General features: G+C 51.6%; 1 protein-coding gene and 1 long non-coding RNA gene across 23 annotated transcripts in view; one reads left to right on the forward strand and one right to left on the reverse strand.

The window, feature by feature from the left end:
• LOC144580721 (uncharacterized) overlaps positions 1-15,570 on the forward strand; it is a 31,919-nt gene extending 16,349 nt beyond the window's left edge. The window contains exon 2 of one of the 2 annotated variants that reach the window (XR_013530735.1): positions 710-15,570. This is a non-coding gene — a long non-coding RNA (uncharacterized LOC144580721). The remainder of the gene's footprint in view (positions 1-709) is intronic. The other variant, XR_013530736.1, reaches the window with a different exon arrangement.
• On the reverse strand, positions 1,966-22,338 carry AKAP8 (A-kinase anchoring protein 8). Of its 21 annotated transcripts, none has more exons than XM_078358989.1 (14): positions 22,310-22,338; positions 19,583-19,621; positions 17,440-17,472; positions 16,664-16,894; positions 15,674-16,157; positions 15,063-15,192; positions 14,782-14,828; positions 13,330-13,363; positions 11,386-11,473; positions 8,414-8,555; positions 8,025-8,118; positions 7,452-7,582; positions 5,567-5,662; positions 1,966-2,657 (listed from the first exon to the last, which is right to left on the reverse strand). In XM_078358989.1, exons 4-14 carry the CDS (start codon positions 16,732-16,734, stop codon positions 2,247-2,249), a joined length of 1,728 nt encoding a protein of 575 aa, XP_078215115.1. In that variant the 5' UTR covers positions 16,735-16,894; positions 17,440-17,472; positions 19,583-19,621; positions 22,310-22,338; the 3' UTR covers positions 1,966-2,246. The 21 variants fall into 21 exon arrangements, with proteins under 21 accessions (XP_078215115.1, XP_008985690.1, XP_078215108.1 ...); XM_008987442.4 differs by having other exon boundaries at positions 16,615-16,894; XM_078358982.1 differs by having other exon boundaries at positions 16,615-16,894; positions 19,561-19,621.
• Positions 22,339-22,433: the final 95 nt, after the last annotated feature.

Here is a 22,433-nt window from a genome sequence, read left to right on the forward strand (position 1 = left end):
GACCAGGCTGGTCTCAAACTCCTGACCTCAAGTGATCCACCTGCCTTGACCTCCTCAAGTGCCGGGAATACAGGTGTGAGCCACCACAACTGGCCAGGTCTTGGATTTTTAGGCGGGGGGAAAAAAGGGTGGTTGGATGGGTGGGCTGGTACAGTTCACGCCTGTAATCCCAGCACTTTGGGAGGCTGAGGCCGGCTGATCACCTGAGGTCAGGTGTTCAAGACCAGCCTGGCCAACATGGTGAAACCTGTCTGTACCGGCATGGTGGTGGGTGCATGTAATCCCAGCCACTTGGGAGGCTGAGGCAAGAGAATCACTTGAACCTGGGAGGTGGAGGTTGCAGTAAGCCAAGACTGTGCTACTGCACTCCAGCCTGGACAACAGTGAGAGATTCTTTCTCCAAAAAAAAAAAAAAAAATAGGGAAAATAAAATTAAGGAAATAAATCAGTTCCACTACTGTTTTTGTACTACTGATGTTGAATGCTACTAACATGTTTGCTTTAACAGAACAAGCTTTTTAAAAATTTTTTTTATTTTTATTTTTTGAGAGACAGTCTTACTCTGTTGCCCAGGTTAGAGTGCAGTGTGCAATCTCAGCTTACTGCAAACTCCACCTTCCAGGTTTGAGCGATTCTCTTGCTTCAGCCTCCTGGGTATCTAGGACTACAGTTGCATATCATGGCGCCCAGCTAATTTTTGTATTTTTAGTAGAGACAGGTCACCATGTTGGCCAGACTGGTCCCTAACTCCTGACCTCAAGTGATCCACCCGCCTCGGCCTCCCAAACTGCTGGGCTTACAAGCGTGAGCCACCTCGCCCAGCCAAGAGAACAAGTGTAAAGGGCACGTTCAGCCTGTGAAGAAGGCACATCTATGTAACGTGAACAGATGCTGAGCAGAAATGACCCAGAGGCATCATCGTCTCATCAAGCAGTTTATTTCCATTTTTAGTTCTAATGTTGACTTCTTCATATTCACCCAGGATCTCCACTAAGGCTCCTCATGAACAGGGCCTAATTCTTAGAATGTGTATCGTGTTAGCCCCTGGTATATAGTAGAGAATCGCCAAGTTATTTTATTGTCTCCTTTCCTAATGATTCCCCAGTGGCCCATGTTTCCCAACATGTGAGATGTATACAGTTCAAAAAGCCACAGGGAAACTGACACAGCACAACCATTTCAAAAGGGATCTTCAGACTCTTCTGATTTTAGGAAATTCTGTGTTAACTTTGAACACATGCTAGCCTCCCTTTCTCAGATTCAGAAAGGTCTAAAGTAACAGCTATTTCTCTAAAGTGAAACATGTATTTCATTATATTATTTTGTAATAGATACCTTCTATCTATGGCAGTTTATGTTGGATTATTCCATCTATGGGAATCACATCAAGTTTTCTTGCCGAGATGGGGTCTTGGTATGTTGTCCAGGTTGGTCTCGAACTCCTAGGCTTAAGCTATCCTCCTGTCTCAGGCTCCTAAACTGCTGGGAATATAGGCATATGCCACCACGTCGCACCAAATTTTCTTTCTAAATGCATTTGAGTGGGAGTAACTCATTTTAAAGGAAAAAACCTGAACTAATCTAGAGGTAGAACACAAATGAGGTAAAACATGAGAGAAGCAATGCCATGAGACTAACCGTTGGAAACAGTGCCCTCTGCAGTCTGGCTCTTGAGGGTGAGGTGGATCAGATTCTTCTGGCCCCTGCACGCGTGGATGTGACATAGGCAGTGCCATATGGAACCAGGTGCTGTCGAGTCTTGTAAAGGTCACTCATCAGAGGGCTACAAAGATACATGTTAAAGGCTGAAGTTTGAAATGTAAAAAACAAAGATCCTCTATAGAGCAAGGTATATTCCTAGTGTTGAGCTGTTCCCAACCAAAAAAAAGAAAAAAATTAAGGACAAAAATAAAAAAGGGGGCATTCAGTCAGTGGTTGAATTGAATAAGCAAAGTATCATCAAGCTGTAATCACTCAACCTTTATTATTCCAAGTGCAGTGTCAAGAGAAACGTTTCAGCCACTAAGGAAAAGGTACTGCTGCAGCTCTCAAATGCAGGCAAGAAGCCACATGACTACATGAGACAAGCCGAGGGGCTCTGCCCAGGAGGAAATGGCTGGATCTCTTCACCAAAATCAGTTTACAGTGTATCCTGGTAGCACACACCCTTGTACTGCTTACAAACCAAGGGAGAAAGAGCAACGTGTTGATCATACAACACCTCCCCTGGGACAGGGAAATGAGCATCATTCTGTGACAACAGCATCTTTGGACTCTGCATCAGTTTGTTCTGCTCTGGTATCCGTGGCAGCTGGGGCAGGAGCAGCTCTGGTTTCGGCACGTTCTCCCTCTGCTGCCATTGTCTCGGTACCACTTCCCGCCTCCACGATACCCTTCTCAGATGCTATTCCGTAGGACACCTGCTCTTCCAGGGGCTGTTCAGCTTCAGGATCACTACTGGCCTCTGCTATGTCCACGGGGCCTTTGCCCTCAGCTGGCGCTCCTTCCCCGTCGACTGCCCTCACTGCTGCCGTGATCACCTCAGCTAAGACGTCCGTGGCCACCTCCTCAGGTGTCTCTTTCTTATCCTCACCTTCTAAATTGTCATCTCCTTCCATTTCTGGATCAACAGTTTCATTGGTGAAAGGGTCCTCACCCTGGCCAAAGAGAAACACACATCAGTGCAGCAGAACTCAGGAGGCCTACGAATGCTGGGATGTCAGCTTTGCAGAACCAGCAGAGTCCACAAGAGAAACACTTCCATAAACAACACCATGGGAGTTAAACCTACAGGTGCTCGGAGCCTACGGATTCAGAAAAGACCTCACTAGACATTCTGCTATTTTTTTAAGTTGGACTCTCACTCTGTCTCCTAGGCTGGCTGGACTACAGTGGTATGATCTTGGCTCACTGCAACCTCCACCTCCTGGGTTTGAGTGATGATGCTCCTGCCTCAGCCTCCCAAGTAATGGGTTTATACACATGCGCCACCATGCCTAATTTTTGTATTTTTAGTAGAAATGGGGTTTCCGCCCCCCTTGGTGTCTCAAAGTGCTGGAATTAGGCACGAACCACTGCGCCAGGCACATTCTGCAGAAAAGTTCACAAGACCTAAGATTTCTTAACTTGATTTTTTTTTTTTTAAAAAAAGGACACGTCTGGGCGTGGTGGCTCATGTCTGTATTCCCAGCACTTTAGGAGGCTGAGGTGGGCAGATCATGAGGTCAAGAGATCGAGACTGTCCTGGCCAACGTGATTAAACCCCGTCTCTACTAAAAATATACAAAAATTAGCTGGTTGTGGTGGTGCGCACCTGTAGTCCCAGCTACTTGGGAGCCTGAGGCAGGAGAATGGCCTGAAGCTGGGAGGTGGAGGTTGCAGTGAGCTGAAATTGCGCCACTGCACTCCAGCCTGGCGCCTGGTGACAAAGCAAGACTGTGTCTTTAAAAAAAAAAAAAAAAAAAGACATGTAACAGGAAGTTAACACTGTTAAATTTCAGTGTCATTCAGGTGCTCACACCTGTAATCCCAGCACTTTGGAAGGTTGGGCAGGAGGACTGCTTGAGCTCAGGAGTTCAATACCAATCTGGGCAACACGTGAAAACCCCGGGCTCTACAAAATATACAAAATTTAGCCGGGTGTGGTGGCGCATGCCTGTAATCCCAGTTACTCAGGAGGCAGAGGCATGGGAATTGCTTGAACCCAAAAGGTGGAGGTTGCAGAAAAAGAAATTGTGTGTGTCATTTACACCCACAGCCCTGAGATAAATTCCCATTTTACAGATGCGGAGTTGAGCTTCAAAGACCAGTAACTTGCCAGACATAACAAAGCCACACTAAACATCAGGATGAAGATTCAACTCCAAGTCTGACTCCCTCAAAATTCTAAGTATATGCTTAAAAACTATGTCTAGTCTAAAACAAGCAAATTAAAAATTATTACCAGATTAGGAAACATGTCTTAAAATATGATGCTTAGGGCAAGGCGCAGTGGCTCACACCTGCAACCCCAGCAATTTGGGAGGTCAAGGCAGGAGGATCATGTGAGGCCACACCAGCCTGGGCAACAGAGCAAGACTATCTCAAAAAATTAGCTGGTGTGCTGGTGTACTACTGCAGTCCCAGCTACCTGGGAGGCTGAGGTGGGAGGATCTCTTGAACTCAGAAATTCGAGGCTGCAGTGAACTATGATCACACCACTACACTCCAGACTGGGTAAGAGAATAAGACCCGGCTCTAAAATTAAAAATAAATAGAGACACTTAAAATAGAGATACTTAGAAGCCTGAGTCTACACTTCACTCTAGAACTGTCACTCAGTGTAGTGGCATGATCTCAGCTCATGGCAACTTCTGCCTCCTGAGTAGCTAGGACCACAGGTGTGTGCCACCATGCCGTTAATTTTAACTAACTTCTGGGCTCAGGGATCCTCCTGCCCCAGCCTCCCAAAAGGGTTTCACCATGTTGTCCAGGCCTCCTGCCTTGGCCTCCCAAAAGGGTTTCACCATGTTGTCCAGGCTGGTCTCGAACTCCTGAGCTCAAAGCAATCTGCCCATCTTAGCCTCCCAAAGCACTGAGATTACAGGTGTCAGCCATGTTTCTTAAACTGGTTTGTTTCTGTGCCTTTAATAGATGGAACTGTCAAGTATGGAGGCATTTAGTAATTGAGAGGACAGAAAACAGGTCCTGAAGTCAGGTTGTGGGCTGGGGCTTAGCTACCAGCCCCAAATGCTGAAGTCCTGGGATGAACACTCAACAAAATGGGTTCTACAAGACAACTGGGAGCTCTTCCAACCAGCTTTCTCTCCATGAACACCCACTCTGGGACTTTCATACACTGCTCCCATCACGAAGGCCCTGGTTCTTCACTACCCCTCATCTTCAACTTCACTGTCAGCTGGCTCTTGCCAACGAAATCGTTTTAGCTTATCTGCTAGAAAATTATCTACGTCTAATTTTTTTTTTTTGGCGATGGGATCTTGCTCTGTCACCTGGGGTGGAGTACAGTGGCGCAATCATAGCTCACTGCAGCCTCTAACTTCTGGGTTCAGGGATCCTCCTGCCTCAGCCTCAAAAGCTATTGGAGTTACAGGAATGAGCCAGGACTCCCAGTTCCCAGCATTCTTTTAAAGACCAGGTCTTGCTATGTTACCCAGGCTGAAGTGCAGTGATACCACCATAACTCACTGTAGCCTCAAATTCCTGGGCTCAAGTAATCCTTCCAACTTCCCAAGTAGGGCTGACCTTGAGTTTTTGTTGAAAAAGCCCCTAACCATCATTTGCTCAGAATTTTAAGACTAAACCATTAGGGTTTTTCATGGTAAAGTCATGGCCATTACACACTGATTAATCAGGCAGTGCCACATCCCCACAGTCCCCAGACATGCAGTGAGTTGGTGGAAATTCCAAGTTGTCACGTTCCCGAGCCTGATATATTCCGGTATCCCTCAACTGGTCAAAAGACTCAGAAGTGCTAAACACTGCACTCTGGATTCAAGTCCCTGCTCGTGGGGTTCATCCTCCCTTTCAAAAGCTTTTCCCGTCCATGGTACTTGCAAGCACAGACCTTGAGGTATTTTTCCAGCATCTTCACTATGTGTCTATTGTTCAAAACACTCTTAGCCACATGGAGACTGGTTTTCTTGAACTGTTCAGCAGCCAACTGCAAAGGGAACCCAATGTGAGCTTTCAAAAATGGCACAAATAAGGAAGAGAACAAACCAGCCAGGCTCTGCTGAGTCTTCCTGAGATCAGCCCTAGGCAGAGAGGCAATCTCAAAACACCAGGCTTCAAGAAGAGAGAAGGCTCCAGAGAGACCATGCAACCAAGACTAACAGATTGGAAAAGCTGGACAATCTTAAGAGATAAACACAGAGGTGCCACTGAGACCCATGTAGCACGTCCAGAATAGGGGGTGAAACAAGAGCATGTACAAATGAGAAGCTGTGCACTCAGTGGAGGAAAAGGGCAAGCTCTTTCTTTTCAGTTTGTTTTATTATAGTGATGTCGTAATGACTTCAACAACAAAAGCATGACTAGGCTGGGTGTGGCGGCTCATGCCTGTAATCCCAGCAGTTTGGGAGGCTGAGGCACGTGGATCACCTGAGGCCAGGCGTTCAAGACCATCACGGTGAAACCCCATCTCTACAAAAAATTAGCTGGGCGTGGTGGCGTGTGCCTGTAAGCCCAGCTTCTTGGGAGGCTGAGGCAGGAGAATTGCCTGAACCCAGGAGGCGGAGGCTGTGGTGAGCCGAGATTGCGCCATTGCACTCCAGTCTGGGTAACAACAGCGAAACTCCGTTTTTAAAAAAAAAACAAAACAAACAAAACAAAAAACAACTATGACTGCACCAAGTCTCTGACTGTTTTAGGGCGTGACTCATTTGCACAATGGTCCCTTGTTTGTATACTGCTTTCCAGCTCATTTTTTTCTAATTTTTATTTATTTATTTTCTTAAAGATGGGGTTTCACCATGATGGCCAGGCTAGTCTTGAACTCCTGACCTCAGGTGATCCACCCACCTTGGCCTCCCAAAGTGTTAGGATTACAGGCGTGAGCCACCGTGCCCGGCTCAGCTGATCTTTAATCATACTGTGGCTGAGCCTGGTGGATCACCTGAGGTCAGGAGTTCAAGACCAGCCTGGCCAAGATGGTGAAACCCATCTCTACTAAAAATACATTAGGAGGTTGAAGCAGGATAATCGCTTCAACCTGGAAAGCAGAGGTGGCAGTGAACCGAGATCACGCCGTTGCACTCCAGCCTGGGCAACAAGAGTGAAACTCCATCTCAAAAAAAAAAAAAAAATCCAAAACCAAAAACAGTACTGTGAGATGGGTGGGCAGCTCTTGACATCCCCACTGAATAGCTGGATAAACTAAGAAGAGAGATGCTAACCCTGGGCCAGAAAGTTCCAGCCTGCAGACCAAACGCAGCCACAGCCACTTTTGCTGTCTTTTCTGCACTGACAGTAGGTAGAGCTGTGTTGCTGAACAGACTCTATGGTCTGCAATGCTAAAAATATTCGTATCTGATGCCTTACAAAAAAGAATGTGCTGACTCCTGAGCTCAACATTTAGCCGGAAGACCCATCAGCTAGGTAAGGACAGAACTAGTCCTTTAGTCCAAGTCCCCTGGGCCACTCAGCTCTCAGTGGCCCTCAGCTTCAGCTTACGGAAGCCCCCAGGCCTTCAGCTACTGGGGAACAGACCGATGTGGCTTATAGGAAACACTCAAATCAGGAGAATCTCAGCTACTGCATTTAATCCATTCTAAGCAAATATGTTTTCTCACATTTCTCTAAAAATATAGGCGAATCTTACAACAAATCAATGGAAGTGACAGACTTCAAACACAGCAAGAACCCCTGAAGATGTGGGTAATTCCCCATAGGACACAGCAGGCTCTGAGCCTGCAACACCCACCCCAGGCAGTGTGGGGCAGAAGACTCACCCTGCGGTTGTGATTGTGGTCCACGGAGTGCAGGTGCCGCTGGAGCAGCTGCGGCTGCGCAGGGATCAGCATGTCGCAGGCCAGGCAGTGAGCAGCCTCGATCCTCTTGAAGAAGTGCTCCTGGCCAATCCCTGCGAGGAAATATATGTCTTAGAGGATCTGGGACAGCAAGTAATGCTCTCCTCCTCCCACTCCCCAACAGGGTCCAGGTTTTCACCCGGCAACACTCAGGAATCAGAAGGGCATAGCCTGCCCTTCTTTAGGGAGTATGGGTCAGTACATTCGGCCTCTATAGCTGGGAATTCTGCACATTTCAGCTTTTCTGTTCCTTTTTGTTCAAACCAAGGAGGAAAAGACATCAAAGTACTTAACATCACTTTGATGTCAGCTACGACCTACGCAGAGCCACACCGAAGGCTTCTTTCTATTGCTGCTCAGTGCTCTTCCCATAGGGCTCGCCGCCACCTTCTCAGGCACCTTCTCAGCCACCTTGGGCTGGCCTTGCACCCTGTTTCATGAGTCACATGCCTTGCCACCATCCAGGACAGCAAGCATCCTTTGACCACAACTCACCTTTGAAAGGATCTGGTTTTGGTTTTGGGCTCTCTTTCTCCATCAATTCCTGACGTCGCTTCTCAATTTTCTTATTTCTGTTAACGATGTATTCCTAAGATGGATTTGGAGATGGCATTAAGTAAAATGAGAGGCTTGCACGTGTGGCCATTTCTCAGCTGCCAGGGCTAGGCAGGCAGCTATCAGAGGAACTCCATGGGCAGAAGAGTGGGAACCATGATGGCTGGAGCTCTTGGTTGTTCCTGTGACTTGGGGACTTACACAGCTGTTCTATCTGGTAAAAGAAACCTTGACCAAGTTTACACCTCTGATTTCCCTTCCTCCTTCAAAGGATCTGGCATCTGCGGGATTGGCGGGGGACATGGTGACGGGGGCCAGGTGTCCTTTACCTGGAGGAACTCCACTGTCTTGTCGGGCAGCTTGGTGCTTATAAACCGCAGTGTCTCTTTGTGGAATTTGCTTTGCAGATGCTTCTGGATCTCTTCGTCTTCAAAGCTACGGAACTTGCACACAGAACAGGCAAACTGAATCCTGGAGAAGGAAAACGAGGAGGGAAGTGAGGCAGGGAGAATCAGCTTACCTCTGGGGAGAGATGAAATAGAAACGGTATTTTTCTTTTCGAGACGGAGTCTCACTCTGTTGCACAGGCTGGAGTGCAGTGGCAAGATCTCATCTCACTGTAATCTCTGCCTGCCGGGTTTTTCAAGCGATCCTCACACCTCAGCCTCCCAAGTAGCTGGCATAATGTCACTGCACTCAGCTAGGGAATGTGGTTGCTAAACCAAGAGTTCTGACTTTCCAAGGGGCAACAGAATAGCAGTTACCCAGACTTCCTCAGCTGAATAATAGGAACATAGACTTAAAAGTATCTCAGGCAAAGATTTGTAATCAGCTGACACTGCAGCCCTTCTGGCCCCAAAGCCCCTGAGAAAACACCGGAAAGCAGTGACTGCTCAGAACCAGGGATCCCCTAAGCTCTGGCTGGCTGCTCCTTGGGGTGCAGCATCTACCTCCCAGCTTCTCAAATAAGCTTTTGAGAAGCTCAAAAGCAGAGAAAAGACCTCATGTAATTCAAAACACAAAGCCCAAGATCAGTTCTCCCATGGGACTCCCTGTAAAGACATGTCACATTCAGTTCTACAGATAAAAAGTGAGGCTTCTGGCCGGGCGTGGTGGCTCATACCTGTAATCCCAACACGTTGGGAGGCCAAGGCAGACAGATCACCTGATGTTGGGAGTTTGAGACCAGCATGACCGACAGGGAGAAACCCCGTCTCTACTAAAAATACAAAATTAGCCAGGCGTGGTGATACATGCCATGCTGCTTGCCAAGAGAGAGTGAAGTACAGGCCCCAGGCCACCACACTGGGGTGCTCCCTCCCTGGCTGTGTCCTGGAGGTTCCAGCCCTTCTGGTGTAGGGGTGCAGGCCCTGTGGCACTCAGGATTTCACCTCTGCCAACTCCACATGCCTGGCTTCTGACCCCTAAAACAAACACCATGAAGACACTTCCACTTTGGGAGATACCCCTACAGAGGAGAAAAGGGGACATATCCCAGGGCTCATACACAGAGCTGCCAGGAAGCTACAGACAAGATGCACGCTTCCCTACTACACCTCTGCCTCCCTGTGACAATTCCTCTAAGTCCCTTCAAGATCCTTAAGTCCTCAGTCACTAGTGCAAGCTCTGAAGGTTTCTTTTCAAAAACAAGTCACCTCTTCATGGGAAGAACATACAAGATGATAAAATGCAAAAAGTAAAAAAATGTCATCTCTATGCCTTTCTCCCAGTACTCTGGGAGGCCAAGGCAGGAAGATCTCTTGTGGCCCAGTTCAAGACCAGCCCAGGCAACAAAGCAAGACCCCTGTCTCTAATGAAAAATCATCTCAATTTCCATGTGACATGGAGTCATCTACTCTATCCATTATTTATCTGTTTAAAACGACAATGGTTACAATGTTCCTGTACTAAAGAAGAAACAGTTCTTTTTTTTGAGACGATATCTCCCTATTGTCCCCCAGGCTGGAGTGCACAGATGCAATCTCCGCTCACTGCAACCTCCGCTTCCCGGGTTCAAGCGATTCAAAATGAGGCCAGGCACCGTGGCTTGTGCTTGTAACCCCAGCACTTTGGGAGGCCAAGGCGGGCGGATCACGAGGCCAGGAGATCGAGACCAGCCTGGGTAACATGGTGAAACCCCATCTCTACTAAAGATACAAAAAAATAAAATAAAAAATTAGCTGCATGTGGTGGCACGTGCCTGTAATCCCAGCTACTCAGGAGACTGAGGCAGAACTGCTTGAACTTGGGGGCTGGAGGTTGAACTGAGCCAAGACCACGCCATTGTACTCCAGCTTTGGTAACAGGGTTAGACTCCATCTCAAAGAAAAAAAAAATTACTTTTTGAGCAGCTGGGGTCACCAAGCTGGAGTGCAGTGTTGTGACTTTGGCTCACTACAACCTCTACCTCCCTGGTTCAAATGATTCTCCTGCCTCAGCCTCCCAAGTTGCTGGGAGTACAGGCAACCACTACCATTGTTGGCTAATTTTTCTATTTTTAGTAGACACAGGGTTTCACTGTGTTGACCAGACTGGTCTTGAACTGCTGGCCTCAAGCAATCTACCTGCTCACCCTCCCAAAGTGCTGGAATTACAGGTGGAAGCCACCGCGCCTGGCCCCTTTTACTAAGCATTTCTTTGCACAAGAAAATCGCTGTCCCATGCGAGCTTTAAGGTCAAGGATTCCCCAGCATCACATGATCACTGGGGATTTCAATTTCTAGTCAGAAGGCAGTTAACCACTGACAGGGAGCGGCAGGGACATGATGTGGTCATGCTGACATCCTTCAGGCTTGACATGTTTGCATTTCTTTTCTATTCTGGGAGGAAATCTTGATGGTAGGACCATGTCTCTATATATCTCCCAGCTCTGTCGAACTCCAGGAGTGGTCTGGATTTGAACAAGGTGAATGCAAGCAACTTGTCTGAGATGCCAGGCACCAGGTCAGGGGACAGGGACACCCCTCAGGCCTGCAGGAGAGTAAGAGAGCCCCCTGCTGGGCAGACTCACCAGCAAGGCTGCGATTCCAGAGAAATAGACACACCTAAGTCAAACATCAATTCTCCAAGCAAGAGCAGAAACCTAACTTTACCAAAGCAACATCCCAGCCATTCTAGCAGACAGGCAGCGTGTGTGCTGTGAGCACAAAGAGTGGCAGCATTTTCTGCACCCTCAACTCTTTCCTCTTTGGCCTCCCACTGGCATGGCCCTGGTGCTGTGTAGCTAGGACAGGGGAGCTAGGCAGTGCCTACCCCGTGCCAGGTCCGCCTCCTCCAGTGGGGGGTGGCGCCCACGCCTCACCTGTCGGCTGCGCGGTCCCGCATCCTGTCTCTCCTCCTTTGCTTTTCCCTTCTCTTCTTTACTTCCTCATCCTCGTCTTCCTTCTCTCCTGTAACAGACAAGTCCCTTCGAGACGCTCTGAGGGGCCTGCAAAGGAGCTGAGCTCCAGGGCCTGGTCGGGGGCTGCAGCTTGGCCTCCGCACCCCGTGTCTTGCCACTGCCTGCATCATGTGGCAGGGTCCAGGATGCCCCAAGGCACCATCAGAGACTTCCCAGTGGACATGGGTCTTGGGTGAGAACCCGGAGGAGTCACCTCACTCCCTGCTTGGCCTGAGGAGGCTGGGATGGGCCAGGGACATGGCCTGTCTATCCCACGTGCACCACAGCCCCCTGCTCTCTCTGTCCTCCCCATCCTGCTTGTCCAATCTAGTGCCCTGCAAATGGGGTCTTCTCCCAATAACACAGGAGAAGCCAATTCTCCCCAGATGAAGAGGCGGCAGCTCAAGGCTTCAGGTGAAGCAGCCGCTCTGCTGCCCTGTCCCACCTCTAGGTGGACCTTGATGAGTGTCCTGGCGGCCCCGTCTGAACTAGGGCCTCAGCAGGTCTGACAGTCCTTGCTGGCCCGACCTCTATCTTCCTCTCACAAAAACCGTCAATCTAGGGCTTTCCCAGGGCTGCGTGGGAAGCCATCCTAGAAACAAAAATGGGAAGAGACCGATTGGTCCTCCCGTCCGTCCCCCAGGGCCAGCACAGGAGCTCCTCGGAGAGCCACGCGGCCATCGTCCCAGTGTGAGGCCAGGTTGGGTCCCCGAGGCTCAAGGCCAGGGCCAGACGCTGAAAAATGGTTGGAAAAGCATCTGAACCGTAACCCCTACCCCTGATGCCAGTCCCGAGACTGTCCCACGAAGATGGCGACCGGCGTGCGCTGCTCAGAAGCCTCTCAAAAGGGCGTGTGGGATTTTTGGCAAGAGGTCACTGCCTGAAACTATGACTGCTGTTTAATAGCAAAGTCATCCCGGGTAGGTAGCAGGACCTGCGCGCAACAGACATGTCACCTTTGCTTTAGCATTGTGCCGTTAAGCGCTCAGGGCGCGCTGTGCTATGAACAGGACCGCTGCGGGTCATTGGGGGAGGACCGCAGAGGGCAGGCTAAGCTTGAATGTGTAACAGGAGGGGCATCTAAGCCACGTGCCTCAAATGATCAGGAGCTGGGCCACCGAGGAGCCAGCCTGTGATCCTTGGGGTAACCAGCTACAGACAGAGCCACAGAACGGGGAAAGAAACAAGTGGCTTCAGGGCGAGCTCCACGCCACAATGCCTCAGGCCGCCCTGCCACACAGGCTTCAAGCCTGGCCTGCTGTTGCTGCAGACCCTCTGGTCTCCTGCATTGGACATGAAGAGACCTGCTGAGCGGTGACTCACTGGAGGACTCGGTGGGCCCAGGTGCTCCTGACCCTGCAGGTGTCTGCTGTCACATACTCACAGGCATGTGGCAATGCACGCTGCAGCTGCATCCCCACCACAGAGGTCACAGCACAGCCTGGAGCAGGCGACGGAGGGACTGGACAGAATTAAGTCCAGGAGAAAACAGTTCAGGGACATGCACTGGCCGAGGAGGGCACAGAAGATGGGCTTGGGGCGGGGGGGGTTCTCTTCTCTCATCTCTCTTCTTCCCTACAAACTTAAACTGTGGTGGACACTCAAGGCTGCCCCCATCCCCTGCTGCAGCCCACATGGGGTCAGGCAGACAGACCCATTTCAAGTACTGCCCCAGACACTTTGAAGCAAAGTGTCTGGTGACTGCAAAGTCAAGGCCCGTTTGGTGGCTGCAGCCCCTCTTCCCCCACAGCCACGGGCTCCTTCCTCCAGGCCTCCGGCTTGCTCAGAAGCCCAACCTAGCTGGGCAGTAAGTGCAGGGCAGCCAGGCAGACACAGGAAAGCTGCAAAGGCCACGGTGACGCCTACCTCTCTGTCGCCCAGACTCGCAGAATTCATCCTCCTGGAAAAGAGTATACACAAAGTCCGGCAGTGAGCTGGTGTGTCCCGAACTCTCAACAACCAGCCTAGCCCCTGGCCACTGCCTGGTGGGTGGTCTCACTCCAGACGTAGGTGGCTATGCCACCAAGAATGAGCCAGTGTGTCAGGACCGGCCTCTGAAGCTCGGGACAGGACCTGTGAGTCCTGTTACCACTCCCAGTTGCCTTCAGAGATTCTGTGATGACCTTTCTAAAAAGCCACTCACCTGTCCTCTCTCAGTTCCTCCTAAGCTGCAGAACTGCCTGCCCTGTGGCAAACGCCCACCCGCACAATTCTATACACAAAGCCTGCTTACCAACTAGGGTGAGGGAGTCTGACTTGGGGGATGCCAGTTCCGGCATTCTCGATAGAAAATGGGCTCCACCATGTTACCCAAGCTTTTGTTTATATTTACCCAATGTTTTAGCAACAAATCACATATAGATAAAAATGATTCAGAGACTCAGAAATCTGAGTATCTGAACAGAGCTGATTCCTTAGGCAGTGAACATACGGTTAAATTAACAATTTGCAGGTTTGCAGAGATTCCTAGTCTTAAGACCTAAATCAGCAAAACAGAGACCAAGTGAGACTCTGAAAACCTGAAAAGTGCTGTCTCCTGCCTGCTCCCTGCCCGAGTGACCTTTAGGACCTGGGGAAAGCCCTCCTTCCACGCTGGACCTCCAGGCCCTACGCCCCCGACTTGGATCAGAATCTACACTGGGGTGGTCCCGGCCATGAATTGGCCCCTGATGCTGTCCACCTGTGCCTCATTGTGAGGACAGAAGGACGTGGACACTGGTCAGCAGCACCTGGCACAGAGCTGGTAGCAAATGAGCCTCCAGTCTGTGCTTGGAGGCTTCAGCCCACAGTCCCTGCAGTTACTGGCCTGGAGACCAGGGAGAGGAATAGGAGCTTTTTTCAGAAAGGGAATGTTTGTTGTAGGTGGAACTTTTTTTTTTGTTTTTTGAGACAGAGCCTCCCTCTGTTGCCCAGGCTGGAGTGCAGTGGTGCAATCTTGGCTCACTGCAGCCTCCACCTCCCAGGTTCAAGTGATCCTTCTCCCTCAGCCTCCCAAGTAGCTGGGTCTACAGGCATGTATCCTCCATACCTGGCTAAGTTTTATATTTGTATTTCACCATGTTGGCCAGGCTGGTCTTGAACTCCTGACTGCAGGTGATCCACCCACCTCAGCCTCCCAAAGTGCTATGAGGCACAAGCCACCATACCAGATTAAGGAGGAAAACTTTTAGAAACCTAGCTGAAAGTGAGGGTCCTAAATCCACTCAGAGGTAGTCAAATCTACCACAGCAGCTGCTCCTGCCCCTTTGTGAGGAAGGGAGATTAAAGAAAGAAAAAAAATCCCACACTAGAGGCAAAAGTGCTGCCTGCTGGACTTACGCCCTTGAATTCTTCATCTCCTGAGCGGAAGTCACCAGCTCCATCATCTGCCAGACACAAAGAGAAGAAAAGTCAGTCCCTGGAGTAGTCCGATCCAGTTTTCACCCTCCCAAGCTCACTGTCCAGGATGAATCTGTCCTGACCACAGTGGGGGTTGAGGGAGTGGGGGTGAAACATGCCACTGGCAAGTGTCCATGACACAGATAGGGCAGGCAGAGCCCCCAGCAGGCAGCTGACCCTTTCTACATCCGCCTGGCCTGCCTGGCCCCCCAGGGACGTACCATTTTCGGAGAAATCTCCTTCACTGTCAACCCGGGCCAGTTTGGTGTCTGGCTCCTCACACAGTTGGAACTGCTTCCGTTTCCTGCCCATGCCATCTGGTCCGAAGCGGTCAGACCCTCTCCTCCTGGGCTACAGACAACAAGCACACCCCATGAACTACTTACCTAGGCCGTGAAGATGCCCCACAGAAAAGAACAAAGAGGTTGTAAGATCAGGCAACACAGGCACACAAGGTCTTCTCAAAAAGCAAAGACACAGCATACTTAGAACGAAAGAGAAAATTGTGCTGAGTGAAAGCAGCCAGGAACACAAGGCCACGTTTCATCACTCCATTCGCACGAAACGTCCGGAACACGCAAAACCACAGAGACCAACTGGTGGTTGTTGGGGGGAGGAGACGGGGTGACTAAGAAGCAGAGATTTCTCTTCAGGCTGACCGAAGTGCTAAGATTAGACTGTGGTGGTGGGGATGATTGCACAACCCTGTAAATTAAAAGTTGAGCTGCACACTTTTAAGTTTAAGTGAATGTTGTGATAGGGAAATTTTACCTCGACAAAGCTGCTAAAAAGAGAAGTGAAGGTGGCCCTAAGGAACCTTGTGAGGGCTTACCCGATCCCGCATCCGGGGCTGCGAGCGGCCACATCCGTAGGGTATTGTGCCGTCAAAGCCACCCACCCCCTGCATGCCCATCACGCCGTAGTCGGGAGCCATGGACTGGGAGAAGAGGGATGGAGGCGGCCGGCTGGGGGAGGGCCCTCCTAGGCCCCGTCCGCCCACATAGTTCAGCTCGTTCCAGGGTGTGGACAGGGGCTCAGAGGTCGCCGTCGGAGGAATGAAGGGGTCGCTGCGCATGAAGGTGCCAGGGTTGCTCCGGTCCTGAAAGCGGCTCTGGCCCCGGCCCCGCATGAAGCCATCAAGGGAGCCCCGCTCCCGGGCTGGGTCTCGGCATTCACCGTACTGCCCTGCAAAGCTGCCATCGCGGTTGGACCCCAGGTCGAAGTCATAGTCGTAGCTGTAGCTGGGACGGTAGGGGTCGTGCTCTGGCAGACAGGGCCTGGAGTCATAGGACTCAAACGGCTGAAAGCGGAAGGAGCTGCAACGAAAACACAGCCAGTCAGAGGTGGCCACCCCAGTCACCCACCTCCACACTCCCTTGGTATAACCTCCATGTTTCCCCCACCCCCAACATCCCTACATTCAGAAGAGCAAACCAAACCACCTGCATCCCACTTAAGTACCTGGATGGTAAAACTGACCAATACCCTCCCTGGAACACTGCTGAGTGGGGGAAACAGAGCCCTTGGCCACAAGAGCAGCCTCATGAAGAAAAGAGTCTGGGGGAGCTTAGCCAGCAACCATGCCTAAGCCCCACCATGCGGAAAACCAGCAAGGAAGTCCTATTGTAACGCCACCACTCCCCCACGAGCCCAGCTCATCAATGCCACACCCAAGAGGGAGGCAAGGACAGCCCTCCCTCTAGGGTGGGTACCCACTCCCATGTGCACAGAGATGGGTGGGGTCCTAGGGGAAGGGCTGGGGTCTATAATCACCTCTCCCGGTCCTGTATGCCCTCCCCACCGCCGCCGCTCCCGCCCCTGCCTCCTTCCTTGGACATCATGTCCAAACGCTGGTTGATCTTGGCAATGAGGGAGTCGGAATTGTCGGTGCATGGCTCTGGGACGTAAGAGGCCATGTGCATGGCAGGGCCCCCGGCCACCAGGCCACCATCACTGGCCTTGGCAGCCTCCCATGAGGCTGGGCCATAGCTGTAGGTTGCGCCTGTGGTGACGCTGGTATTCTGAGCACCGTAGTAATTGTAGTTTTCATAACCTGTCATGGGAGGAGGAAGCAAGTCAGACCTCAGTGGCTATGAGGCCTGCATAAGGTGGATATGACTGGGGAGGGGCACCCGCTGCCACCAAGAAGGAAAAGGGGTATGGGACCCAGTGCTGCTGGCATCACTCCACACTGTGCTGTGACCTGCCAACAGGCAGCACAAAGTGGCCAGAGAAAGGGGTAGCCTCAGTGCTGAGTGGTGGATTTTCTCTGCCAGACTCTAGGACCTGCTCCCCATCCAAAGCCAGGGTGACCAGGAGCCTGGGAAAGGCAGTTCCGGCTGCTGACAGGCCCCATTAAGGACCCTGCTCCCCAAGCACAGTTGCAATCCTCCTTGGCATGCTCCCCCGATGCTGCCTGCCACAGCCCTCTGCAGCCCCTGTATTCACAACAGCAGCCCTGGAGGACTGTGTCTTCAGTAAGAGAGGCAGGAAATCCATGCCAAACCTCCCTGATGGGCTGACCTGCCTGGCCTTCAGATCAGAGGCCCACTCACCCGCCCGCAGACCCCCCCCCACCCCCGACCACCAAGAGCTTACCTTGCCAGCTGGCCACACCAGTTCCATATGCACCTTAGGGAAAACAGACAGACAGAGCCCCATTTGCAGAACGAAGTCACTGACGCCCCCACCTGTCACTTCGTTCCACAATCCACAGACCCAGGGCCAGGGCTTCCCTCAGCGGTTCTTAGCTTACTCAACTCCTACACAACACTGGGCTCTCTCCCAGGGAAAGCCAGCTTCCCATCAGGGCAAGGGAAGGGATGCTGCACACACCCCAGGAAGCTCGTCCACTGTCGGCTGCTAGCTAAGAGGTCGGCTGGGCCAAGCCCTGAGCAGAGTCCTCGTAAAGGGTCAGTTCCCACCAGAAGCCAGAGGGCAGGCGCTGCCAACTGCTCAGTAAGGCACTGGTGCAGTCACATCCTCGATTCAACCCAGCAAGAGGATGTTATGTGCCACAAGAGACCCAGAAGGCTGCCTCCTGGGACATCCGGTGATGGGTGCAAAAGCAGTCCCACTCCCCAAATGTTGCCAGGGACAGAGCTCAGGCTCAGAAAACAAAGGAAGCCTTTGTGCCCTAGCACACAGGCTGGCAGAAAGCAGAAAACCTTGCCAGCAGAGAGTACACACTGGTCCCCCAAACAAGCCTAGCATCATGACCCAGACTCTAGATCGGGGGTCTGCAAAAGGCCCAGCCACATCAAGCCCACTTCCCGCCTTGGCACAGCCCTTATGATTTTCCAATTTCAGTGCCCCTAACTAAGTACCGGTACACTGCCCGTGGCCCTGCGTCCTCAGGCTCTGCCCTCAGCTAAGAATGAATTTTACGTTTTCAAACAGTTGGGGTAAAACTTCTAAAGTATATTCAGTGACAAATGGTGACATGAGACACATCACTTACACATTTGTCAAAACTCAGAGAACTATACAAATTAACAAAAACTATGTCAGGCATGGTGCTTCACGCCTGTAATCCCAGCACTTTGGGAGGCTGAGGCAGGCGGATCACCTGAGGTCGGGATTTCAAGACCCACCTGACCAACATGGAGAAACCCCATCTGTACCAAAAATAAAAAATTAGCTGGACGTGGTGGCACATGCCTGCAATCCCAGCTACTTGGGAGGCTGAGGCAGGAAAATCACTTGTACCCAGGAGGCGGACGTTGCGGTGAGCCGAGATTGCGCCACTGCACTCCAGCCTGGACAATAAGAGCCAAACCCTGTCTCAAAACAAGCAAACAAAAAACTATGAGCTATAGTGAATAATATCACATCAACACTGGCTGATTAACTGTAAACACATCACACTAAGGCAAGATCTTTTTTTTGTATTTTTATACAAAAATACAAAGCTCACAGCAGCCTTGACTTCCTGGGCTCAAGCAATCCTCCTGCCTCAGCCTTCTGAGTGGCTGAGACTACAGGCACGTGCTGCCATGCCCTACTAATTTTTTCTTAAAATAAAAGGATCACTTGAGCTTGGGTCTTGAACTCCCAGGCTCAACTGATGGTCTTGCCTCAGCCTCTCAAAATGCTGGGATTGCAGGCATAAGCTGCCTCACCCAGCTAATAGAAGATCTTACTAATGAGAGACACTATGCTTGAGTGGAGGTGGCTAGGAGTATGGAACTCCACTACTTAATCTAAAGCTGTACTAAAAAGTCTGTTAATTATAGGCCGGACACAGTGGCTCACACCTCTAATCCCAGCACTTTGGGAAGACCGGGCGGGCAGATCACCTGAAGTCAGGAGTTTGAGACCTGCCTGACCAACATAGAGAAAACACTTCTCTACTAAAAATACAAAATTAACCAGGCATGGTGGTAGGTGCCTGTAATGCCAGCTACTCAGGAGGCTGAGGCAGCAGAATCGTTTGACCCTAGGAGGCAGAGGCTGCAGTGAGCCAAGATTGCTCCACTGCACTCCAGACTGTGCAACGAGAGCAAAACAAAGTCTGTTAATTATAGAGGGAAAAAAAACTTGGATATACCCTCAGCTACAGAGACTGTACAGCTCATAAAGCCACCAAGATATTCACTATCTGATCCTTTACAGAAAGTTTGCTGACCCCTGGGCTACTACTCTCTCTTGACCCTGCTGAGCATCAGGCTCAGCTCTGCCATGCTAGGGCCCTGAGTGTAGGGGAAGCCCATGCCTTACCTGCAAAGCAGAGCCCACTTACCCTGGGTGTTGGCAGGTCCAGCACTCCATGCACCATAGCCTGCAAGAAGACCCTGTGAGTTAAGATTCTATTTGTCACACTAGAGAATGGGTCCTTTTGGGGGTACTCTGAGGAGCCTAAAGGGATCTCCTTGCAGTTCAGTGCCAGCTGTACAAAAAGGAAGAACCCACCCCCACCTCCAAAGGCCCTCCCACAGCTGGCTAATTCTTATATCATCACACTCCACCTGGCTGAAGTCAAAGCAGAAAAAGGGGAGAGGGAAGTGGGCTTGGAAGTCAGCTCTGCCATGCAGAGAAACTTTGGCCCAGGAGCTTACCCTTCCAAGCTTCGCTCCACAACTGAGGCTAACACAAGGCAATCCACTCACCATGAGGACACATTCCCCCACCCATCACACAGCTAGGAAACTGGCTGAGACTGACATCACAAGGACCCCATAATTGGAAACAAGCATGGGAATTTGGTGGCATAAACTGCAACTCTCTAAGCTGCACTTCCTGCTACTTTAAGCCCTCTAAGGATCCCCTGAATCCTTAAGAGTCCCAGAGTCTTGGCCTGGCCTTAAGACTCTGTACTCCTCACCCTTCCAACACCCCTGCCCACTATGGCATCTGTCTGGTCCCTCCAGGAAAGAAGACTGGAACTGTATTCTCTTCATTTCTGTGTTCCTGGGACCCAGCACTGAGCTGAGAAGCCACTATGCTTGTCAAAAGACTTCACTTTGATAAGGGAGGAATACATCCTTGTCTACCTCAACAGAGCACCCCCCACCTCTAAGCGCCTAGTGTGTGCCGATACACGGCAAGTACAAAGAAAACCCTGTTGTTCCAGAATGCCATTCGGGAGAAGGGAACTAGGCTCATGGATTATGAGACTTGACCCAGTCATACTGCTGAGTTTTGCCCTCTGCTATGCTATGCCTTCCCTTCCCTGTCATACTGCAAGGCCCTCTAAATCTGTATCCGTATTCTAACAGCAAGTAACCAACCTCGTAAGACTGCTTCCTTAAGTGGCATGCGCTATTAAGTCAACCTGAAAACCCTCCCTGAAACACAAGAAATCAGGGAAGCTGAAGTATCTCCACTAAGTCTGAAAGGTTTTCAGGAGATAGGAAGAGTGGGTAAAAAAATCTCCAAACTGGCTGGGCGCGGTGGCTCATGCCTATAATCCCAGCACTTTGGGAGGCCGAGGCAGGTGGATCACGAGGTCAAGAGATCGAGACCATCCTGGTCTACTAAAAATACAAAAATTAGCTGGGCACGGTGGCGCGCGCCTGTAGTCCCAGCTACTCGGGAGGCTGAGGCAGGAGAATTGCTTGAACCCAGGAGGCGGTGACTGCGGTGTGCCGGAATCGTGCCATTACACTCCAGCCTGGGTAACAAGAGCGAAACTCCGTCTCAAGAACAAAACAAATCTCCAAATTAAGACTGAAAAAGAGGAATACAGCACCTGCAAAAAAGATCTGATGGGAAGAAAGGAAAAGAATAGTGAAATCTACCTAGGCTGTGGGTCTGGTACACACCTAAAGCACACGGGCACAGGCTCCCACCTCAGAACCGACCCCTCTCTGTCCTCAATTTCTGCTGCTGGGATCCTTTTGCCCTGACACTTCTCAAGACCGACAACTTCTCGAGCTCTTGCAGCCAGGATCACACCACTAGCTTCTCTACAACCAGTCGAGCCCCACCCAGCATGTCCCAAATATCCCGTGGGCAAACTTGGCTCTCAGAGGGCTCTGATTCCACAAGCTGGGAGCAGGCAGCTAGAGAAGATCGGATCTACTGCAGGGAAACCGCTAAAACCAAGTGGGGAAAGGGCACGTTCCCTCTTGCACAGCTCCTTGGCCCCTCCAACAGACTGCCTAAAGGAGAACGGCTAATCTGTCACCAGCCCCAGGGCACATCAGGTTTCCAGCTTTGCACCAACACTCAGCACCTGCCCCTCACTATCCTGTCCCGGGACAACACAGGCCGGGTACGGAGCTGGAGCCCGGCAAAGCTGACTCCTGCGCCGGCCACACTCGACCCCACCACGCTGCACCCGGCACTAAAGGGCCGACCTCACGCAGCCCGACAGCTTCTGGGACAGGCTCCCTGAGCCACGTGAGCCCAGCGGAGGCCCCCACCTGGCCCCGCAGGCCTAGGACAAGCCTGCAGAAAGGCAGCCCCCGCGGTCAGCCGGCGGCCCCAGACTCCGGGCCCCGGGCCGGACCTCAGGACCCCACGCTGTGGCTCCACCCCCTAGCGCCGCCATTTTGTGGCGTCTTCGGAAGAGGAAGTCGGGAGTGCGAACACCGGTGTCGGTAGGGACCGGACGGGCCCCACGGAAGCTGCGAGGCAGAAACGGCCCACACGGCCCAAGGCACCCCCACATAAAGCCCACCGCGGCCTCTACCCCAACCCCGAGTCCCGCCCGCCTCCTCAGGCCCTGACGGCCAATCCGCACGCAGCGCCCCGGGAGCGACGGCGCCAAAACCCAATGAGCGGCGCGCCCGCGCGCGCGCCCCGACCTCCTCTTCGTAGGTCCCGGCTGCGGCAACCACGCTCCGGACGAAGCCCCGGCCCGTGGCCGTCTGCGCTGCGGCTGCGCCGCCCGCACAGCGCCTTTCCTCCCCGCTCCGCGCCCAGCAGCCAACACAAACCTCCGTAACCCTGGTCCATGGCTTCGACGCGGCCCACCAGCAACCCCTTTTACTAGGCGGCCACGGGACGCATGCGTTCAACGCACCTCCACCGTCGACTACTGGAAGATCAGGCGCTACGTCACTACTTCCGCGCGCTCCTATTGGCAGGTCTTCAAAAAGGCCCGCCCCCGCCGTCCCATCTGGCCTTTCGGGCTCCTCAGAATCCGC

This window comes from Callithrix jacchus, chromosome 22 (genome assembly GCF_049354715.1).
Source record: "Callithrix jacchus isolate 240 chromosome 22, calJac240_pri, whole genome shotgun sequence".
NCBI lineage: Eukaryota > Metazoa > Chordata > Mammalia > Primates > Cebidae > Callithrix > Callithrix jacchus.